We start from the raw sequence: 18,428 nt of genomic DNA, 5'->3' as shown, positions 1-18,428 counted from the left end.
TGGAGGAACTATGGTTGGAATAACAACCTGCATACTCAAGGCTCCCTGTGACATGCTTGTCCACCCCTGTTATAAACCACTCTCGTTATTAAGGTGGAGGCCAAAATTTTTGCCAAATAACAAAGGAAAGCGTTTGTCTAGGGCCATCAGTCCTAGTCTATATGCGACAGTTGTTGGTAATAATTCAGTACTACTAGTGAATAGTGGAATCTCTTGATGCAAAGAAAGTAGAAACTCACTCTGACATCTCTGGTATTAGAACAAACTTAGAGAGCATAAGATTTCTTTGTATGCAGACAATTTGTTGCTATTCCTGACCAATGCATTAGTGTCTTTCCTTGCTGTTTTGGAGGTGATCTGAAGTTTTCAGTTCTACCTCCAGGTATAAATTACAGTAAATCTGTTGCTCTTCCTTTAAAAAGGCAAGGCAAGGCAGCTTTATTTGTATAGCACATTTCATACACTCGGGCAATTCAAAGTGCTTTACAGAGTGATAAAAATACAGTAAATTTTAAATTAAAGATTTACAGTTAAAAAGTGCAAAAAAAAAATATATATATATACAAAAGATAAAAGACTTAAAAATTAAACTAGTGCAGTTCAAATCAAGTGAAATAGAAAGATAAAAGAACACAAGAAATACTCCCACTTTTAGATGCACATTGTGAGTGAACCCATATGTTTTTCTGTAATTTTCTTTTCCCCTGTCCTTCCTGATTCTACTCTTGATCTGATATTTACGTCAGATCTCACTGCCTAAGGCAGACGAGAATCATAGATTCTCCTCTTGGTCAAAAACCTCACCATCCACAGATGGATGAGAATCATACAGGGTAAAGCTCTGTCCCCCCCCCACATATAGTGTTCACTCATGCGCAAGTAAGCATTACCTGGACAAGACCAATGAAAGTTCGTACTTGCCCGTGTCAGCTCTGTTGGGATCCTGAACAGAAACAGTTAAAATGAAGGCTATTTAAAAGCTAAGCTGAAAAGATAAGTTTTTAGCCATTACAGGGTAGAGTAGGCAGTGTAAAATAAGAAAGTTTTTAGCTTTGACTTAAAAGTGGTCAGAGTCGGGGCTTGTCTAATATCATCTGGGAGGTTATTCCAGGTCTGTGTTGCATGATAACAAAACGCTGCTTCACCGTGTTTTGTTCTAACTCTTGGGACAGCCCCAGATGTCCTAAGGGTCCTAGAAGGTTCATATGGCAGAAGCATGTCAGAGATGTATTTGGGCCCAGAGCCACAGAGTGATTTGTAGACAAGCAGCAAGATTTTGAAATCAATTCTCTGAGTGACTGGTAGCCAGTGTAAGGATTTTAGAACTGGTGTAATGTGGTCGTAAAAAGCCGCAGGAACCCAGGGGATACACCACCACCACCCTTTATAATTTCCTTATACTGTATTAGGGAGATCACTTGTTCTGTGTAATCACAATGGGAGTTCCAACCATGAACACAAAATAGAACGGACATCTCTGCTTATTTTACCATATGATTTAACAAGGGAATGGGTGATATTGTGAACAAAGCAATTAAATAATTTCCTATTCACATTTATACCTCAAAATTATTATTGTTTTATTTTATAAGTCAGAAATTATGCTAATTTGACTCTGATTGTGTGCCTTTTTTTGCCTGTGTTTAAATACTGTATGGCAATTAGTCATATCATTATAAGATAACTACATACATTAAACCATAAGCCTACATTTATGACAACAAAGACTTACTGTGAAACATTGTAGAGGTAAATGGATTGTTAGAAAGTTAGAATTAAGTGCTAGATTTTTCCAAAAATGGATATAGAGTTTGAGACTCTTCAATTTAATCTTACTGTTACCTTTATGTGATTACATTTAGACATGAAAAGTCATCACACAAAAAAACGTGTAACGTGTAGCTTTCGCTAGCTGTCCTTTCTCCAAAATAGAAACCAAACTGCTGCTCTCTGTCTAATGCTGCATTCAAGTCCTATGGGAAAGATGGTAGATACGAGTTTTCTACTTGAAAAGACAGTACTCTTCATTTCAGCTGTCAGCTGGTAAATACTACTAGAAAATAAAGACCGTTCACCTCAGCTTTCAGCTGGTAACAACCTCTGGTAACACATGGTTTGGTGATGGACTCGTCCATTCTTTACATTTCCTCAATTCTGAACATCACCAACAAGGAAATAGGCTACCTGTAGTGAAGTGTAGGGACTGATTCGTTTGATTTAAATAAAATGAACAAAATGAATGTTTTTCATCATGTAGGCCTAAGTCATCTGATGGTCAGAGCACAACTACTTGCTGGATTTTGTTGATCATAGTTGACACTGAAATGTCATATATAGGCTATCACTCATTAAGTGCATGTGTGTTAAGTGTGGCAGAAACTGATCAGAAGCAACCAAAGATCATCGATCAGATGTATCAGTGACGGCCGAGTCATAAGTTTCTAAACGCAATCACCTGTTATCAGCCGTTGTTCCCAGGAGCTGAGGACCTCCAATATGGCCGCCAGAGGGCGCGTTACGTCACCTTTCACACGATACTTGACTTGAACGCAGCATTAAGACGAAGCGAAAGTGATACCGTAGTTGCACCCCCCCCTCCTCCCCCCTTCCCCCCTCCCCCCTCCCTCTACACACAGTCTGAGAACTTGCTAGAGCCAACTGGTAAGTTCCCCGGTCGCCCCCTCCCATCAGATACAGTACAGCAGACTAGAGCAGAGGAAAGCAGAGGAAGCGTGGGTCAGAGAGATGAACACGGAGAGGAGAACAACATTTCAAATACATATTTTACATCAATAACATACTGAATTTGGGGTGAAAATCATTCTAGGTAGCGTCATCCGTTTCGACTGAGTCATTTGTTTTGAAGAGGAGGAACACCGCCAGTAGCAGCCTTGCTAGCCCTTAGCATTATCTCCTAACCGGCAGCCGGTAAGTGTGAGCTTGCTAATATTAGCATTCGCCAGCAAAGGTACTATGGTTAGCTTGCTAGCTAAGTTAAAACGGCACTCTAACATCACTTGGACTAGCCTTGCTAGCGAGGTAGCTAACAGACAAACCACCCGAATAAAACAAAGACAGTCAGGAACATAGACCGGATGCCTCTTGATTCTTAAACGCACTCCAGGCTTACGTTAACGTTATATCAAACTTTCAAGCTAGGCTCTTAGTTGTAATAAATAGCACGACGGTAACTCACCAAACTAACGTTAGCTAACTACAGGCAGCTAGGTAGTTACCAAACATAACCAACGTTAGCTCAGACTTAACTGGATAATTTGGCATAGCCTACATGTTGTAACCAGAATGAAGTCCAGATAAATACTGGTTATTCCTAGCTGTATCTGATAGATCCTTTAATTTTACTTACTGCCCATTTTGTCAGGACCCAGGTTAAACTCAACCAGTCTTTTCCTTTCTAGCTAAGAAATCCAGAATTACTTTAAATTACAAAGCTGACATTAAAATGCGACCGAGTGAGCAGGTAGGAGTTCAGTGTCTTGCTCAAAGGCCCTTAGTCAGCACACAGAGCAGTTGGTGGACACAACATTGGTTTGCATCATAAAATAGATGTAACATTACAAGACATTGTCTTGGTAACATTGGTGCACAGACACTGATAACTGACACACATGGTACAGGACAGCACCTTACAGACAGTGCAGAGGGATAGAAGCAGACATGCTGTGGACACTGGACTAGACATAACACCTCTCATACAGGTGTGTTAAGTGTCCACCAGCAGTTCAACTGGCTATTAAAGTCTTAATCCACTTTCCACTGTGGTCAGTTGACAGACAAATAAACAGGAATTTTAATTTCCTGGTTCTAACCAGTGTTGTCCATCTTTGTTTTCAGCTCACAGTAAGTTGAAGAGATGCCTCAGAAGCGCAGGTCCCAGTCCTGGACGGAGCTGAAACAAGCCGGTAACGAGCGGTTCAAGACGGGCCAGTATGGAGAGGCTGCTGAGCTCTACAGCCAGGCCATCAGAGAGCTGGACAAGTCCGGTAACTATCGCCTGTCTGTCTCATTGTATTCCTGACAGGTTCTAGTTGTTTTCATGACACACAAGCAAGTCTAAAATGTTCTTTGGTGCAAGACCGTTAAGTACTTTGAAACGTTAAAATCAATTCTGGCCTTCACTGGAAGCCAGTCGGTAGGGAAACAAGTAAGCACGGAAGTCTGATTTATGGCTTATGGCTTATGGCTGGTGACCGTGGGAAGTTCAGCCGTGGCGAGAAGCTTGTTGAGCGTTCACACATCGGGCGAGTTTCTCAGGTCGCTCAGCTCTGTAGGAGATGAATGGACTTCTGGTGACTTGTAGCTACAGTCCTTTTCAAAGTAACCTCTCTCTCTGTCACCTGTCTGTCTGCTTACCTATTAATTAATGGTCTGTCACCTGTCTCTCTCTCACGGCCTGTTAACCATCGTCTGTCTCTCTGTGGCTTTGTTATTTGTCTCCTGTCTGTAGTTTTGTGACTGTTGTAAATGACAGTTGTTGGTCTGTCAGTCTCTTTATTTATTGAAATATCTGTTGGCTGTCTTGTCTATCATCAGTGTCTTTTTCCGTGTCTTTCTGTCTGTCTTCTGACCGGACAGCAGAATGGTTTGGACTGACATTGCGTCCCCAGGTCGGTGAAACAAAAAGAGTTTTATTTCCTGTCCAGGTAAAAAGAGCCCAGAGGATTTGAGTATTTTGCACTCGAACCGTGCGGCCAGCTACCTGAAGGACGGCAACTGTGGAGAATGTGTGAAAGACTGCAATGTGTAAGTGCATTTATTTTTATCTGTCTTTTCATTTTATGTGTCCTACTGTTCTATCGTTTTGCACTATATAGTTTTAGTTTAGTTTAGTTTATTAAGATCCCCATTAGCTACAGCATTGCAGCAGCTATTCTTCCTGGGGTCCACAAAACAGACTTTACATAGTGACAATGCAACCATTACACTTACATCATAACACATAACATTACAAAACAAACAGGACAAAGACTAGAACACACGCACAGACAAGACAAGCTCCTGACAATTCAATAATCAGAATATATGAAATAGTCTGTTTCACTCCAGTGTCCCGACACATTTCAAATCATAATACGGTCCATTTCACGCTAGTATTCAATACAATAATCAAAATACATGAAATTAGTCCGTTTCACTACAGTTTCCCGGTCCACAGACCCTCCACGGCCACAAGACATATCAACACAATCAAACTCATATTTGTATTTTATTCAAAACTTAGCCAAACTAGTTTCTTCATCTTTTCAATGTCTCTGGTCAAAAGATGCTGTTTTACTAAAATTTTAAATCGAATTTTACTGTTTTCTTGTGTGATATGTCTAGGGAGTAAATTCCATTCATGCATAGATCGGTGACATGACCGTTTGTTTGATTGTGTTTGTCCTTGCTTTCAGTAATGTAAAATTTCCTCCTGTAGCATGTCTGGTAGAGTGGTCATGTCTATCTAAACTGAGAGATAAATTCTTATACAAAATAAACAGAGTTTTTGTAACAGAGATATTTCTGATAAATACAAGTAATGAATAGAGTAATCTGTTATTAACAAATAACCAAGCTAGACAATTATGCATTGCAATAACATTCGTTCTGTATTCACAACGGAGCACTATACACGCTGCTCTGTTTTGTACCATTTGTAATTTCTTTATCTTATCCATTGTTGCATTAGACCATACTGCTGGGCAATAGTTAAGATTGGACAATATTAAAGCCTGAATCACCTGTTTAGCTGAGTTTTGTGTCAAAAAATTTGCACATCTTTTAATAACAGAAATACCATTTCCCATCTTAGCAACTATCTTATTTATGTGTTTTGTCCATAATAATTTGCTTAACCACATTGTTGTAACCGTGGACCCGTCCCAGGTCTCTGGAGCTGGTCCCGTTCGGTGTGAAGTCCCTGCTGCGTCGTGCCGCTGCCTACGAGGCTCTGGAGCGCTACAGGCTGGCCTACATCGACTACAAGACGGCTCTGCAGGTCGACTGCAACATACCGGCCGCGCACGACGGCACCAACAGGTAGCCGAGCTGCAGGGCGGCCGATACCACCAGCTTAGATCGGAACCTGTGAAAATTTCTCCGCGATCCATTACAGAGATTGTAATTGATCATTTTGATTCGCTGCAGTGTTTGCTGCCTGCGTTGAGATACTTGCACGATTCATGACACCAACTGGGAGATATCGAAACATTTGACTTTAAGAGACTAACAATTTTGTTTTTTTAAGAGCATTTCCCCCCATTGTAACTCCAGTATTAACTGCTTTTGGGGCATTTTTTCTCCCATAGCTTTGTGAATTTCTTCTGTCTTCATATTACATCCCACATACAGAGATATATTGTTTTCATGTATTTAATTTTTTTATTTAATGTGTTTATTTGATAGGGACAGAGCACGTTAATAAATATTAGTGTAAAGATACAAGATGTAAACATGCCGGAGTTAGCAAAAATGCGAATTTACCTTCGTAGTCCCTAGGCAGGTAACAAAAACAGAAACATTACAAGTGACAATATACAAATACAAATATACAAATACACAAGTAGAAAATGAAAAAATACATTGTACAACATGTCAGGTTAAAAGTGATCACAGTTCTGGTCTGCCTTGAGCCATTGTTTGAGATGGGTCTCATATATATATATATATATCCTTTATTTAACCAGGTAAAAGTCTCATTGAGATTAAAATCTCTTTTTCAAGAGTGACCTGGCCAAGAGGGCAGCATAAACATTGTTACAACAATACAGACCGACAAATACAACTGTCACACTGCAGACGAGAGAACACAGTATCCAGTTATCATGCAATACAAGGTCAAGGACAAAAATCCAGTTATGATGCATAAACAGGTATTTTCTCGATCCTTTAAAATTGACTTAAATTCCCCCATAGTAATCAGCTCTGACAATTTCAGGTCCTTCTGTACATTATTCCAGGAAGAAGGGGCAGCGTGTTTAAAAGCTTTTTTGCCTAACTCTGTTCTAACTCTGGGGACCAACATCTGTAGAATATCATGAGAGCGCAGGCCATATTGATTTTGTTTTTTACACATGTATGTACACAGATAAGGAGGAACCAGCCCAAGGAGAGATTTATATATAAAAGCCAACCGATGCGAAAGTCTGCGGACATACAGAGACGGACACTTAGCAGCAGCATACAGAGTACAGTGTTGTATGAGATTGCCACAGCCAGTAATAAAACGTTAAGCACAATGGTATACAGTATCCAGCTTTTTTAGGCACTGGTCAGGTGCATTCATAAAGAGCAGATCACCGTAGTCCAATAAAAAGTTGCCGAAATCAAGTGTTTCCTTGCCTGGAGGGAGAAACAGGATTTATTCCTAAAAAAGAAACTTAATTTAAGTTTCAGCTTGGAAACAAGGCTTTCAATGTGTGATTTGAATGGCAAGTTCTGATCAATAATAATACCTAAATACTTATATGTTGTGACCATTTCAATTTCAACCCCTTGAGTAGTTGAGATCTTAGGAAGATTAGATGGTAAGCTCTTTTCCATTTGAAAATAGCATGAATTTGGATTTGTCTGCATTTAACACCAGTTAAAAGTGGGATATGTAGGGCACTCCCTTATTGCAGTGGTAGGCCATTCCAATATTTACTTCCCTTTACTGACAGCACAGTTTGTCCAAATGTGGTGTGCCTGTGTGGCTCCTCACAGTCCCCTCTAGTGGTGGCCCTGCTGCCAATGCCACTGTCAGCCCTCCTAATTCATTTAAAGGAGGTGGGGAAAGCCCATGCAAAGCCTTATACATAAAACAAGCATATTTGAAATTTTTTTAAATTCTCAAAGCTCAATAAATTATATTTTTCCAGGGTTAGGGTTAGTTTGTTTTAAGGGTTTGTTTTAAGTGTTGTTACACCTGTAAGTCACCTGTAAGGATGTATGCATCCTTCAAGTTAGAGCCATGAAGCCAAAACCAGAATGCTCAGTGTGGCTTTGGGTGTGACGAACAAAATGAATCTATAACTTTGACCCAGTTGGGCTTTCTGTGTGTAAAACACTGTTAATTCAATTGGTCCAGTTGGTCACCCAGCTTTGAATGGTCAAGAGCGTTAACTCTAATGATAGACACTTTTATCCCTCATTGTTTTTCATGCGTTTATTTCTTTAGTCTAGAAACTGTAGCTGGAGTGGATGGCTGTGAAAGCACACAGGGATGTTTCAGTCCTCTTGGCAAATGAGGTGATTCAGATTCAGATCCTTATCTCTGTGGTTTTTTTTTTTTTCTGTTTCCCAGGATGACGAAGGTGCTGACGGAGGTGGACGGTCCGTCATGGAGGGAGAAGCTTCCTCCGATCCCGACCGTCCCGCTGGCCGTCAGGGAGAAGCTGGCCCAGCAGGCCCGCGGGACCGCAGCCCAGACGAACCCGGCTCCGCAACACAACGGCACCCGGCAGACACACAAACCCGGTAGGAAGGAAGAGTTTAGATCTGAGGATTTAAACACACTTGTGGTATGTTTTCACAGGTGCCGTCATTTGCATGCTTCCCATTCATTTTCCATGTAAGCGGCTGTGCAACGCGTCTTGGTTGAGGTCTAGTCTACTTTATGCAAATGAGGAGAGTCCAGTGTGGCTCACCGCCTCTCTCAAACCTCGTGAACAAACTTTTAAACCAGCTGTTGTCGATCTAAAGTGAAGAAAGATTCAGCAGCCGCACGGCCGATTTCTCGCCTCAGATATTTTTTTTAGAAACACATTTCGATGAACTGTTTCGGTGAAATAAGAGAGAGTTTCCGAACCAGCCGCCATGTTTTTCCAGTTTGAAAACGAGAGACAGAAACCCAAGCGCAGCCCAGCGAGCGGTGTGTTCGACCAATCAGGCGCAGCCATCGGTCCGTGGCAGATGAAAGTAACGAGGCTGCAAACCATCCTGCGTTTACACACAACTACTGTTTGTCCAAAGTTTGAAATAAACCCAGGAAGACGTTAACATTGGGTTTTAATATTTGGGAGAAATTTGTGTTTATGTTTATCATCTATCGGGACTCTGCCTACATTATTTCAGTGGCACACTGCTTTAAAACGTTTCAGGCAGAAGTAGTGATACACTTGTTTGTTAAACTGTATTTACACTGTAGTGATATCTGTGGCGTGTGACGTGAGAAAGGCTGAATTTTGGATCTGGATGTTCAGAAATCCTCCACAGCTCTGGACTGATATGAAAGAAAGATGCTGTATATAAAAATCAAACTGTATTTCCTATTTTTCTCCCCAGATTGTGAAATGTGTCCAGGAACTCTCTTTTCAGAGTTTAAAATTCTGTTGCATGTTTATAAAGCACTAAATGGTTTAGGACCAAAATACATTTCTGATCTCCCTCAGTGTTATGAACCCTCCAGACCCCTCAGGTCTTCAGGTGCTGGTCTGCTTACTGTTCCCAGGGTCAGAACAAAACATGGAGAAGCAGCTTTTAGTTTTTATGCTCCTCATGCCTGGAACAAACTTCCAGACCATCTGCAGTCTGCCTCCACTTTACAATCTTTTAAATCAGGGCTTAAAACGTTTCTGTTCACCAGGGCTTTTTGAAAAATCTAGGGCAACACTCATCTGCACTGTTATATTTATTTATTTATTTATATCTTTTTTATTTTTCTTTTAAATGTGATTTTAATGCACTTTTCACTTTTCTAATCCTCTTGCACTGTATTTTCCTTGATCTTTCAATTTCACTTGATTTGAACTACACTAGTTTACTTTTTAAGTCTTTTATCTTGTGGATCTCTTTTGCACTTTTTAACTGTACATTTTTTACCTTTACTGTATTTTTTATTACTCTGTAAAGCACTTTGAATTGCCTCAGTGTATGAAATGTGCTATACAAATAAAGCTGCCTTGCCTTGCCTTTCCATAGGGAGTGGATATTGAGATATATATATTTATCTATATATATATATTGATATTGATTCATAATATTGTAATTAATAATATTGTAATGGGTTTATTCCCTGTGTATGTGTGTGTAGATGTATTTACTGGATATGTGTGTCAGGAGCAGCTGAAGAATGTTTGAAGGGAGATTCTGGTGAAAACTGATCTTCTCTGCCTCTTTTTCCTTCTCCTTTTTCTTCTTGTCATTGTGTTTCCTATGTTTCATTCCCCCCCCCCTCCTGTCAGCTGTCAGTGATCAGGACTTGAAGAAAGGCCAGGTCCTGAAGGAGGAAGGAAACGCTCTGGTGAAGAAAGGAGAGCAGAAGAAAGCCATAGAGAAGTACAGCCAGAGCCTGAAATACAACGCTGCTGAGGTCACAACCTACACCAACAGGTGGGCCACACCTCCATCTGTCCATCATCCATCCATCCATCTATTTATACATCTATTCATCTATCCATCCATTTATCTGTCTATTCATCTATCCATTTATCCATCCATCCATCTATTAATACATCTGTTCATCTATCCATCCATTTATCTGTCTATTCATCTATCCATTTATCCATCCATCCATCCATTAATACATCTGTTCATCTATCCATCCATTTATCTGTCTATTCATCTATCCATTTATCCATCCATCCATCTATTTATACATCTATTCATCTATCCATTTATCCATCCATCCATCTATGAATACATCTGTTCATCTATCCATCCATTTATCTGTCTATTCATCTATCCATTTATCCATCCATCCATCTATTTATACATCTATTCATCTATCCATTTATCAGTCCATCCATCTATTTATACATCTATTCATCTATCCATTTATCCATGTATTTATACCTCTATTCATCTATCTATTTATCCATCCATCCATCTATTAAAACATCTATTCATCTATCCATCCATCTTTTTATCTATCCATCCATTTGTCCATCGATTCATCTATACATTTACCCATCCGTCAGTCCATCCATTAATTTATCCATTTATTGATCAATCTATCAATTTATCCATCGATTCATTCATCAATTTATTGTATTTATTTATTAATTTATTAATTTATTTATTTATCAGTGTGTTCATCTGTCCTTCCACCTACAAAATCCATTTATTCATATGAATTCATTCATTCATGATTCATCCATTTACCTGTCTGTTCATCTATCATTTTATCCCTTTTAGTGCTGAAACGATAAGTCGGTTAATAAATTAGTCGATCGACAGAAATGATAATTTCAGTATTATAATTTTGATAATCGATTAATTGTTTTAGTCATTTATCTGGTAAATAATACCAAACATTTTCTGGTTACAGCTTATGATTATAAAATGAATGACTTTGGGTTTTTTGTCTGCTTGTCAGACTTGGACTTGGTAACTTGTGATGGGCGTTTGTCATTATTTTAGACATTTTATAGACTAAATGATTAATATAAAAAAAAAAGATCTATGAGATTAATCAAATCAAAATTATAATTAATTTATTTTCTGTCAATTGACTAATTGATTAATCGACTGGATTATCGTTGGAGATATACAGCACTGCTGTATATCTTGTGAATGTCTGTTTTGGGTTCAAGTTAAAAACAGTTTTCTTTGGCTATGAGTTCTATTTTACATGCTGTCAGAGGTTCTGATTCTAATTTTTGTGTGTGTGTTTATGTGTGTGTGTGTGTGTGTGTGTGTGTGTGTGTGTGTGTGTGTGTGCAGGGCGCTGTGCTACCTGTCAGTGAAGCAGTACAGAGAGGCTGTCAGAGACTGTGATGAGGCTCTGATGATTGACAGCAGCAACATTAAGGCTCTCTACAGGAGGGCCCAGGCTCACAAGGAGCTCAAGGTGGGAGCCGGGATTCTCACTGCAGCGCTTCACTCTGCTTTTTCCTCACAGTCTAATCAGGAGTCGGGTTAAACTCCTGAACGTGTCCGCAGAAAGTTTTCCCAGGCAGACGCTCTTCATCTGTATTCAGCACAGACGCTCTCTCCTGACTGGAGGTTTGGGAAGCCGGAGAGGCAAAATGTTTTCAGAAGCGAGGAGAAGAGCTGTTCCTGCTCCTTATCCTGCTAGAGCTGTGTGGGACTGAGTTAACTTCCCTCAAGTCCCAAGTCAGTCTCAAGTCTTGAGGCTCAAGTCTCAAATCAAGTCTCAAGTCTAAATGTAGAACAGCAAGTCAAGTCAGAACAAATCAATTTAATATCTTAAAGAAAACTAAATATCTAGGACTTTTCAATGCAATATGGTTTTAATAGGATAAAAACTTGGTAAGAGCATCATGAGTTTGATTTCTATAATCAGTTTCAACTTCAATAAATTCAATCATTCCATACAAATTCAGAAAACAGAATTTAAATTCAGTCATCTGCTGGAACAAATCTCATCACTTTCAATCTGAGTCATTTACACAAACACAAGATCTCAAGTCAAGACTTTAGAAACCTTTTCAAGTCATCAGAGTACAAGTCAGAGTCGAGTCCCGAGTCACCAGAACCCAAGTCAAGTCAAGTCTCAAGTCTTCTCTGTCACTGAGCAAAACGACTCGTTTGGTTGCTCAGAAGACAACTGATAGGCTTTTCTCAGCGTAGAAACGACTTCAGATTCCTGCAGTTATTACCTATAACTAACCAAAAAAACGTTTTGAGAATTTGCATATTTTAGTCAGCTTTCCCTTTTAACTTGTCGTTGTGGTTCCTGCAGGATGTCAAAGCCTGCGTGGAGGACCTGAACAGCCTGCTGAAAGTGGAACCAAAGAACAGCGCCGCCCTCAAGCTGCTGCAGGAAGTCCAGAAGAAGAAATGATGACGCGTGGGGGGGGGGGGGGGGGGGAGTCTGGAGGAAGAAGTCACATCTGGTCATGTGACTGCGCTGCCTGAGGAGGAGAGAGGGGGGAGGAGTCACGATGTCACGATGTTTTAAAGAGGCAGGCTGTGGAAGGCAGCCGATTCAACCGCTAAAACACAGAAGACCGGGCTGCGTTTCCCAGAAGCCTCTTCACACCGAACACACGTTTGACCCGCTGACTCAGCAGAACAAACATGGACTCGGTCTGTTGATGCTGCTGGGAAACGCAGCTCTGACCGGTGGGAACAGAGGGATTACCAGGAAGACCGGACTCAGACACTTTGAGCCTTGGGGATGTTTGTATTTTATGTGTTAACGGTTTCACCTCCCAGCTCCATCTGTATTTATGAATATTTAGAAGATGTGAAGTTATGGCCGCACACTTGTAAATCCGATGTAGGATAAGCCTTTATCATTATCGATTATAAATTACTAACAGCTAAATGGTTTTTTGGTTAGTTGGTCTACTTAACCAGCCATCATTTGTAACTCCTGTTGTTTTCTAAACGTCTAGCTGGTTGGTATCTGTACACACAGTGAAAGTAGCTGGTGAATTTCCGTTTTAAGCAGCTACTGCAGATGAAAGTTAAAAAGATAAAAGCTTCCTGAACCGATTTGAGGCAGCGGAGAGCTAATGACAGACATCAGAAAGCTTCAATTTACTGAACTCTCACCATGAGAACGTGAGTTTTCTTTAAGTTTATGGCCATTTATGTAGAAGAAATCAATTCTGCAAATCAAATGTTGTTAAAAGATTAAATGATTAAAAACAATTAAGGCTGTGAAAAAGAAAGACGACAACAGAAACAAGATAACGGCATCATAAAGGGGCAAAGTACAGGCTGTATAGTTCTGCCTCAGAGTCTCCGTAGCTTTCTGCTCCTCTGCAAAACTGTAACTGCGCACAGGGAGGCGCATGACGGCAAGAGCTGTGATTGGTCGCTCGGTGTCTCCTCCTCCTCCTCCTGTATCCTCCTGTGGGCCGACAGCGAAGACAACATGGAGCAGAGGAAGAGAGACGAGCTGAGGAGGTTCAGATGTTCATCTGGACGACAGATCGTCTCCCAGTTATAAAGACACCAGATGAGCTTCACCACGACTTCTTCTGTTGTTACTTCAGTGTTAGCAAAGCTCCACACTGCCACCTAGTGATGTGGTGATCTGATCAGAATCAACACAGAACTAGAAATGCTCGCACTGCCGGAGACTCCTTCGACGCAGAACTAGAAATCAGCCACCACACTTCCAAAAAAAAAATAAATGAATCTAAAAACCAGAAACGTACATATACAGTACTGTGCAAAAGTCTTAGGCATATGTTAAAGAAATCCATAAAGCGAAGATGCTTTCAAAACTAATCAAATGAAAAGTTTCTGAATATCAAGAATTTACAATAAACAGCAGTCTACTGACACACTAATGCAGAAAACAAATAAACATCGAAGACTTCTAAGAAATTTATATAAAAAATCTAGGGTGCCTAAGACTTTTGCACAATACTGTGTATATATAAAAAAAAAAGCCCCAAGACTGTGCATCAGGCCAAACCTCTGTGATAATTAAGATTTATTCTGCATTTGAATTCCAAGCTTATGGCCATTTTTTTCACATCTTCTGTACTACAGTCTGATAGCAGGTTCCTCATTTATCCAAAATCTGTTCACCCGAGGCTTTCAGTATGTGTGAGTATTTGGCTTATTCAGTTGATAATATTTATCCTGTTCAAGCCTACTTTCTGTGTCAGTGTTAAGGCCCCGCCCACTCATGAATATTTATGAGGATGTCCCAAACCGACAGAGCCGTCCACCGACCCGCAGCGCCCTCTGCCTGTCGGAAACTCTCTCTACCTTGGATCCAGTCTGTTTGTCTCACTGGCGGCTATCAATAAAGTTACAGCTACATTTCTACTGTTGGGATCAAAGCTTTTTGTTTCTTTTTGTTTGTTTGGAAATGTAAAAGTTTAAAGACATTTAGTTCAATCAAGTGAAACCGTCTTCAAATAAGAGCCCTCATTTCAAAAGTACTCTCTCGTTCTGTGAACTTATTTTCTGCATATTTTCTGTCTTATTACGGTGAAACAAGTTAAATTTCCCGATTGGTGATCCTCCTCCTTCCTCTTCCTGTCCATGGAGGTTTGTCGCTGGCGTCCATCTTGCTTTCAGTGCCTGTCTTCATCCTCTCTGTCCGCTGCTGTGGAGAAGAGTTTCTGCTCCAAAGCGTCTGATCGCATCTCCAAACAAGTCCAATTTCAAATTAAGTGTTATGCCAAAATTTGTTTCTCCTTAAAAAAAAAAAATCTGTTGCCCTGGCAGTGTGTGTGTGTGTCCTGGTTTTGTTCTAGGTGTGTGTTGTCTTGTCGCTGCACAGGGAAATACTTGTGTGGGAAATAGTTTCTAGCCTGACAGCTTCCTTGATTATAAACAAGCCTGCTCTCTGTTCTTTATCAGGAAACTAGCTGGGTTACTTTTTCATCTTTTTGTAAATCCTCTGAAATATATATATATATAAAAAAAAACCAAGTTTAATATTTGAGAAGCCAGCGATAGGAAAAAAAAAAATCCCCAAACCTGGAATGATTGTGTTTTCTCACCTGGTGTGAAATTGAAGTAAAGACACGAAAAACAAGGATCCAGTTTGTATAAAAGACCTGTGTGTAGCCATGTATTTCTTCAAAGCTGCCTACAGAAGCCTGTGTGTGTGTGTGTGTGTGTGTGTGTGTGTGTGTGTGTGTGTGTGTGTGTGTGTGTGTGTGTGTGTGTGTTTTCACCCATCTTGTTAAATTATCAGACAGTTCCCAGCTCAAAAGCATTTGTTGTCAGCGATCAAACCACAGCAGGCACTCAGCAGGCTGTTGAACAAGTGTTCAGGCTGTTGAGAAGAACATGGAAAATGAAGAGAGAAGGTGTGGGGGGGGGGGGGGGGGTGTTCAAGATTCAAGCCAACATCCTGATGCATGATGGGAATTGGTTTATCTCATTCAGCTCCATCGAAACTCCTCTTCGCCAATCCAGACTGAATCTGAGGGCTTCGGTGGAGTTTTATAAGAGCGTTGTGGTGTTGTGCTATATCCGTTATCCACCTGGTCCCACAGCTCCCAGTGTGCACCAGCACAACACTGTGGTTCCACTGGGCAGCTCCCAGTAAGGATGGATGTGTGGAACTGTGAACTGGAAGCATGAGGCAGCTAAAAAAAAAAAGAGTGAGATGATAAAGACTATTTGTGCTCCGTGGACTTAAATAAAGGGTAAAAAAAAAATAAAAAAATCAACACATCACTATTTGACATTTTGAATCTGTCCCCCAAAACACTGGAGACCGTTTGTGACAGTTTTTTCAGTTATCTGGCCTCAGAGAGCCAGCAGATTACAGCAGTAGTTCTCAACATGGGGTCCGGGGACCGCCAGGGGTCCTGGAGGGGGTTCCAGGCAAATTGATGAAAACTTCAGCATTATTTCCTTTACAAGAAGTTAACACAATCAGAGACTGTAGAAGAATGACTGTTCTGATCATAGTTTCTCTGTTATCTCTACCCAGTGGTGTAGTGCAGGTATACTCAGGTATACAACTTTTACCTACTTATTTTTCAGTCAGCACTGCGTATACTCCACTTCTAAATCCCCTCTGATGTGCATCATTCAGTAGTGTGCTGCATAAGCAAGAGAGAGAGCGAGAGAGAGAGAGAGAGAGTGAGCGAGACAGAGAGACCGCACAGAGAGACTACTTCTGTTTGGATCTCTTCCCGACTGGTCTCTCCCTAACATTTTCATCTCGTTTTTATTCGTTGACTAAATTGTCAATACATTTTGTGATAGTTTTTGTCATAAATTATTTTTTATTTAGTTATCTCGTTTTCGTCAATGAAAAAATGACTATGATGAAAATTATTCGTCAACTAAATTAACCTTTGCAAACTGCCCCTTGACAAATAATGTTAATTTTATAATGGTGGCACACTCTGGCCTACACTATCTGCTGCAAATCAGCTGTTCCCAAGAGACAGTTCACAAAATAAACTACTGGCCCATAGACTACATGCAAGGTGAGAGAATAGTTGTCCAATTTTCATGTGTGGATGGACTAAGGAATAAGGAATAGTTCACTCAAAATGCATAATTATGTAGTTGTCTCACCCTGTAGTCTGTGGGCCAGTATTGATAGCAAAATCTGCACCTCTTCTGTGGCTCATGTTAATTTCATAATGATCCTTACTCCCTGAAGTCAAGCAGCAGAAGTTAAGTGACAATGTGCAAACACTAGCCTACTGGCCCATTTTTGGGTGAACTAAATATGCAGAGTAGTCTTACATGTCACTGTTTATAACACAGGGCTGGACGGCCCGCTTTAAAAAAAAAAAAAAAAAAATTGGGGCATAAATTAAGAGTATACCCACTTCTCCAGGCACCACTACACCACTGTCGCTACAATACAGACAGTCATGGAGTTGTCAACAAAATCATATCTGACAATAAAAATATTCTCAGATTTGGGTCCGAGAGACAAAATCTCATCAAATGGGGGGTCTGTGGCTCTAATGTGGACTAAATTATGGGTCCTTGACATGAAAAAGGTTGAGAATCACTGGGTTAGAGAGGCCGGCTTGCAACTGGAAGAGCGCTGGTTAAAATCCAGAGACCGGCTGGGAAATCTGGACAGAGGAAGAGAATTAGAAACGCTCTCCTTACTTAACTGCTGCTGAGAGGCACTTGAGCAAGGCACCAAGGCAAGGGGGGGGGGGGGGGGGGGGGGGACTCAATCTCTTGCATCTTCATCCTTTCTTGCCTCAGACTGAAAGGGCAACAGCATTTCCATTTAATGCATTTGGCTGAAGCTCAACAGTAGAAGAACGTCTCTGTCAGGTGAAAACATCGTATCTCCAAAAAATGTCAACTTTCCAGGAGCTTTTTTATTTTTTTTTTATTTTCAAAGGGTTTTATCAGGCCAAGGACGGTCGACTTTCCTCCACACATATAACAGAAGAGCATGTGAAGCTTCAAGTGGAGGGAAAACAAAGTGAAAAAAAAAAATCACCAAAATTGGAGTTAGGGGGTTTTCACATGACAGCGATAATCCTCATTTCATACAGAGCACCGACATTAAAAGCAACCGCTGACCCTGAAGTGACCAAGTTAAGAGAGAAGAGCTGGGAAAGGGATTAAGAGGCAGAGCGGGTTTTTAATACTTCAAGATAAGAGAATATCAGGAGGGAGAAGAGGAAGAAATTCAGAGGGAAACTGGGTGAAGTGAAGTTCCTCTGTAGGAGACAGTGGGAGATGGGATCCACTCTACTGGGGAAGTCCAGATCCATCGCTCCTCGAGAATAAGATGCAGAGTGGACGGTGGTGAATTTCCAGACTTTCCTCAAAGTTTCTCAAGATTTTTTTTTCATGCTTTCCCAAATCTTTAAGGACTTAGGAATCGCCAAGAACATTTTCCATACTCACCTGTGGCCACACCTGTTTTGATTTTGAATGAACTTTCTTGGTTCTGTATTCCTAAATATCAGAAGTGTATACTGTGGTGCTCTTCTCAGGTTTAACAGCTGCTAAGAAAGTGGTGGCTGTCAGTTGGAAACCAGCGCACCCCCCCCCCCTCCCCCCACAGGTCCAACATCTGGAGACGGGCCGCTTTAAAGGATAACGCTGGTGTTTATTAATGCATT

At 40.6% G+C, this 18,428-nt stretch overlaps 1 protein-coding gene across 1 annotated transcript; it reads left to right on the top strand.

The window, feature by feature from the left end:
* Window positions 1-2,670: 2,670 nt before the first annotated feature.
* On the top strand, window positions 2,671-12,741 carry tomm34 (translocase of outer mitochondrial membrane 34). Its single transcript, XM_071529539.1, has 8 exons — window positions 2,671-2,928; window positions 3,856-4,004; window positions 4,665-4,764; window positions 5,887-6,039; window positions 8,285-8,457; window positions 10,164-10,311; window positions 11,644-11,770; window positions 12,626-12,741. The coding sequence occupies exons 2-8, from the start codon at window positions 3,875-3,877 to the stop codon at window positions 12,725-12,727; spliced, it is 933 nt and encodes a 310-aa protein (XP_071385640.1). The 5' UTR covers window positions 2,671-2,928; window positions 3,856-3,874; the 3' UTR covers window positions 12,728-12,741.
* The last annotated feature ends 5,687 nt before the right edge of the window (window positions 12,742-18,428 follow it).

The sequence above is a fragment of the Centroberyx affinis genome, unplaced genomic scaffold (assembly GCF_046629955.1).
Source record: "Centroberyx affinis isolate AG114_WGS23_722 - 3 ecotype Tasmania unplaced genomic scaffold, CSIRO-AGI_Caff_v1 ptg001798l_1, whole genome shotgun sequence".
NCBI classification, from domain to species: Eukaryota; Metazoa; Chordata; class Actinopteri; order Beryciformes; family Berycidae; genus Centroberyx; species Centroberyx affinis.
This window is presented reverse-complemented; position numbering and strand designations above follow the sequence as displayed.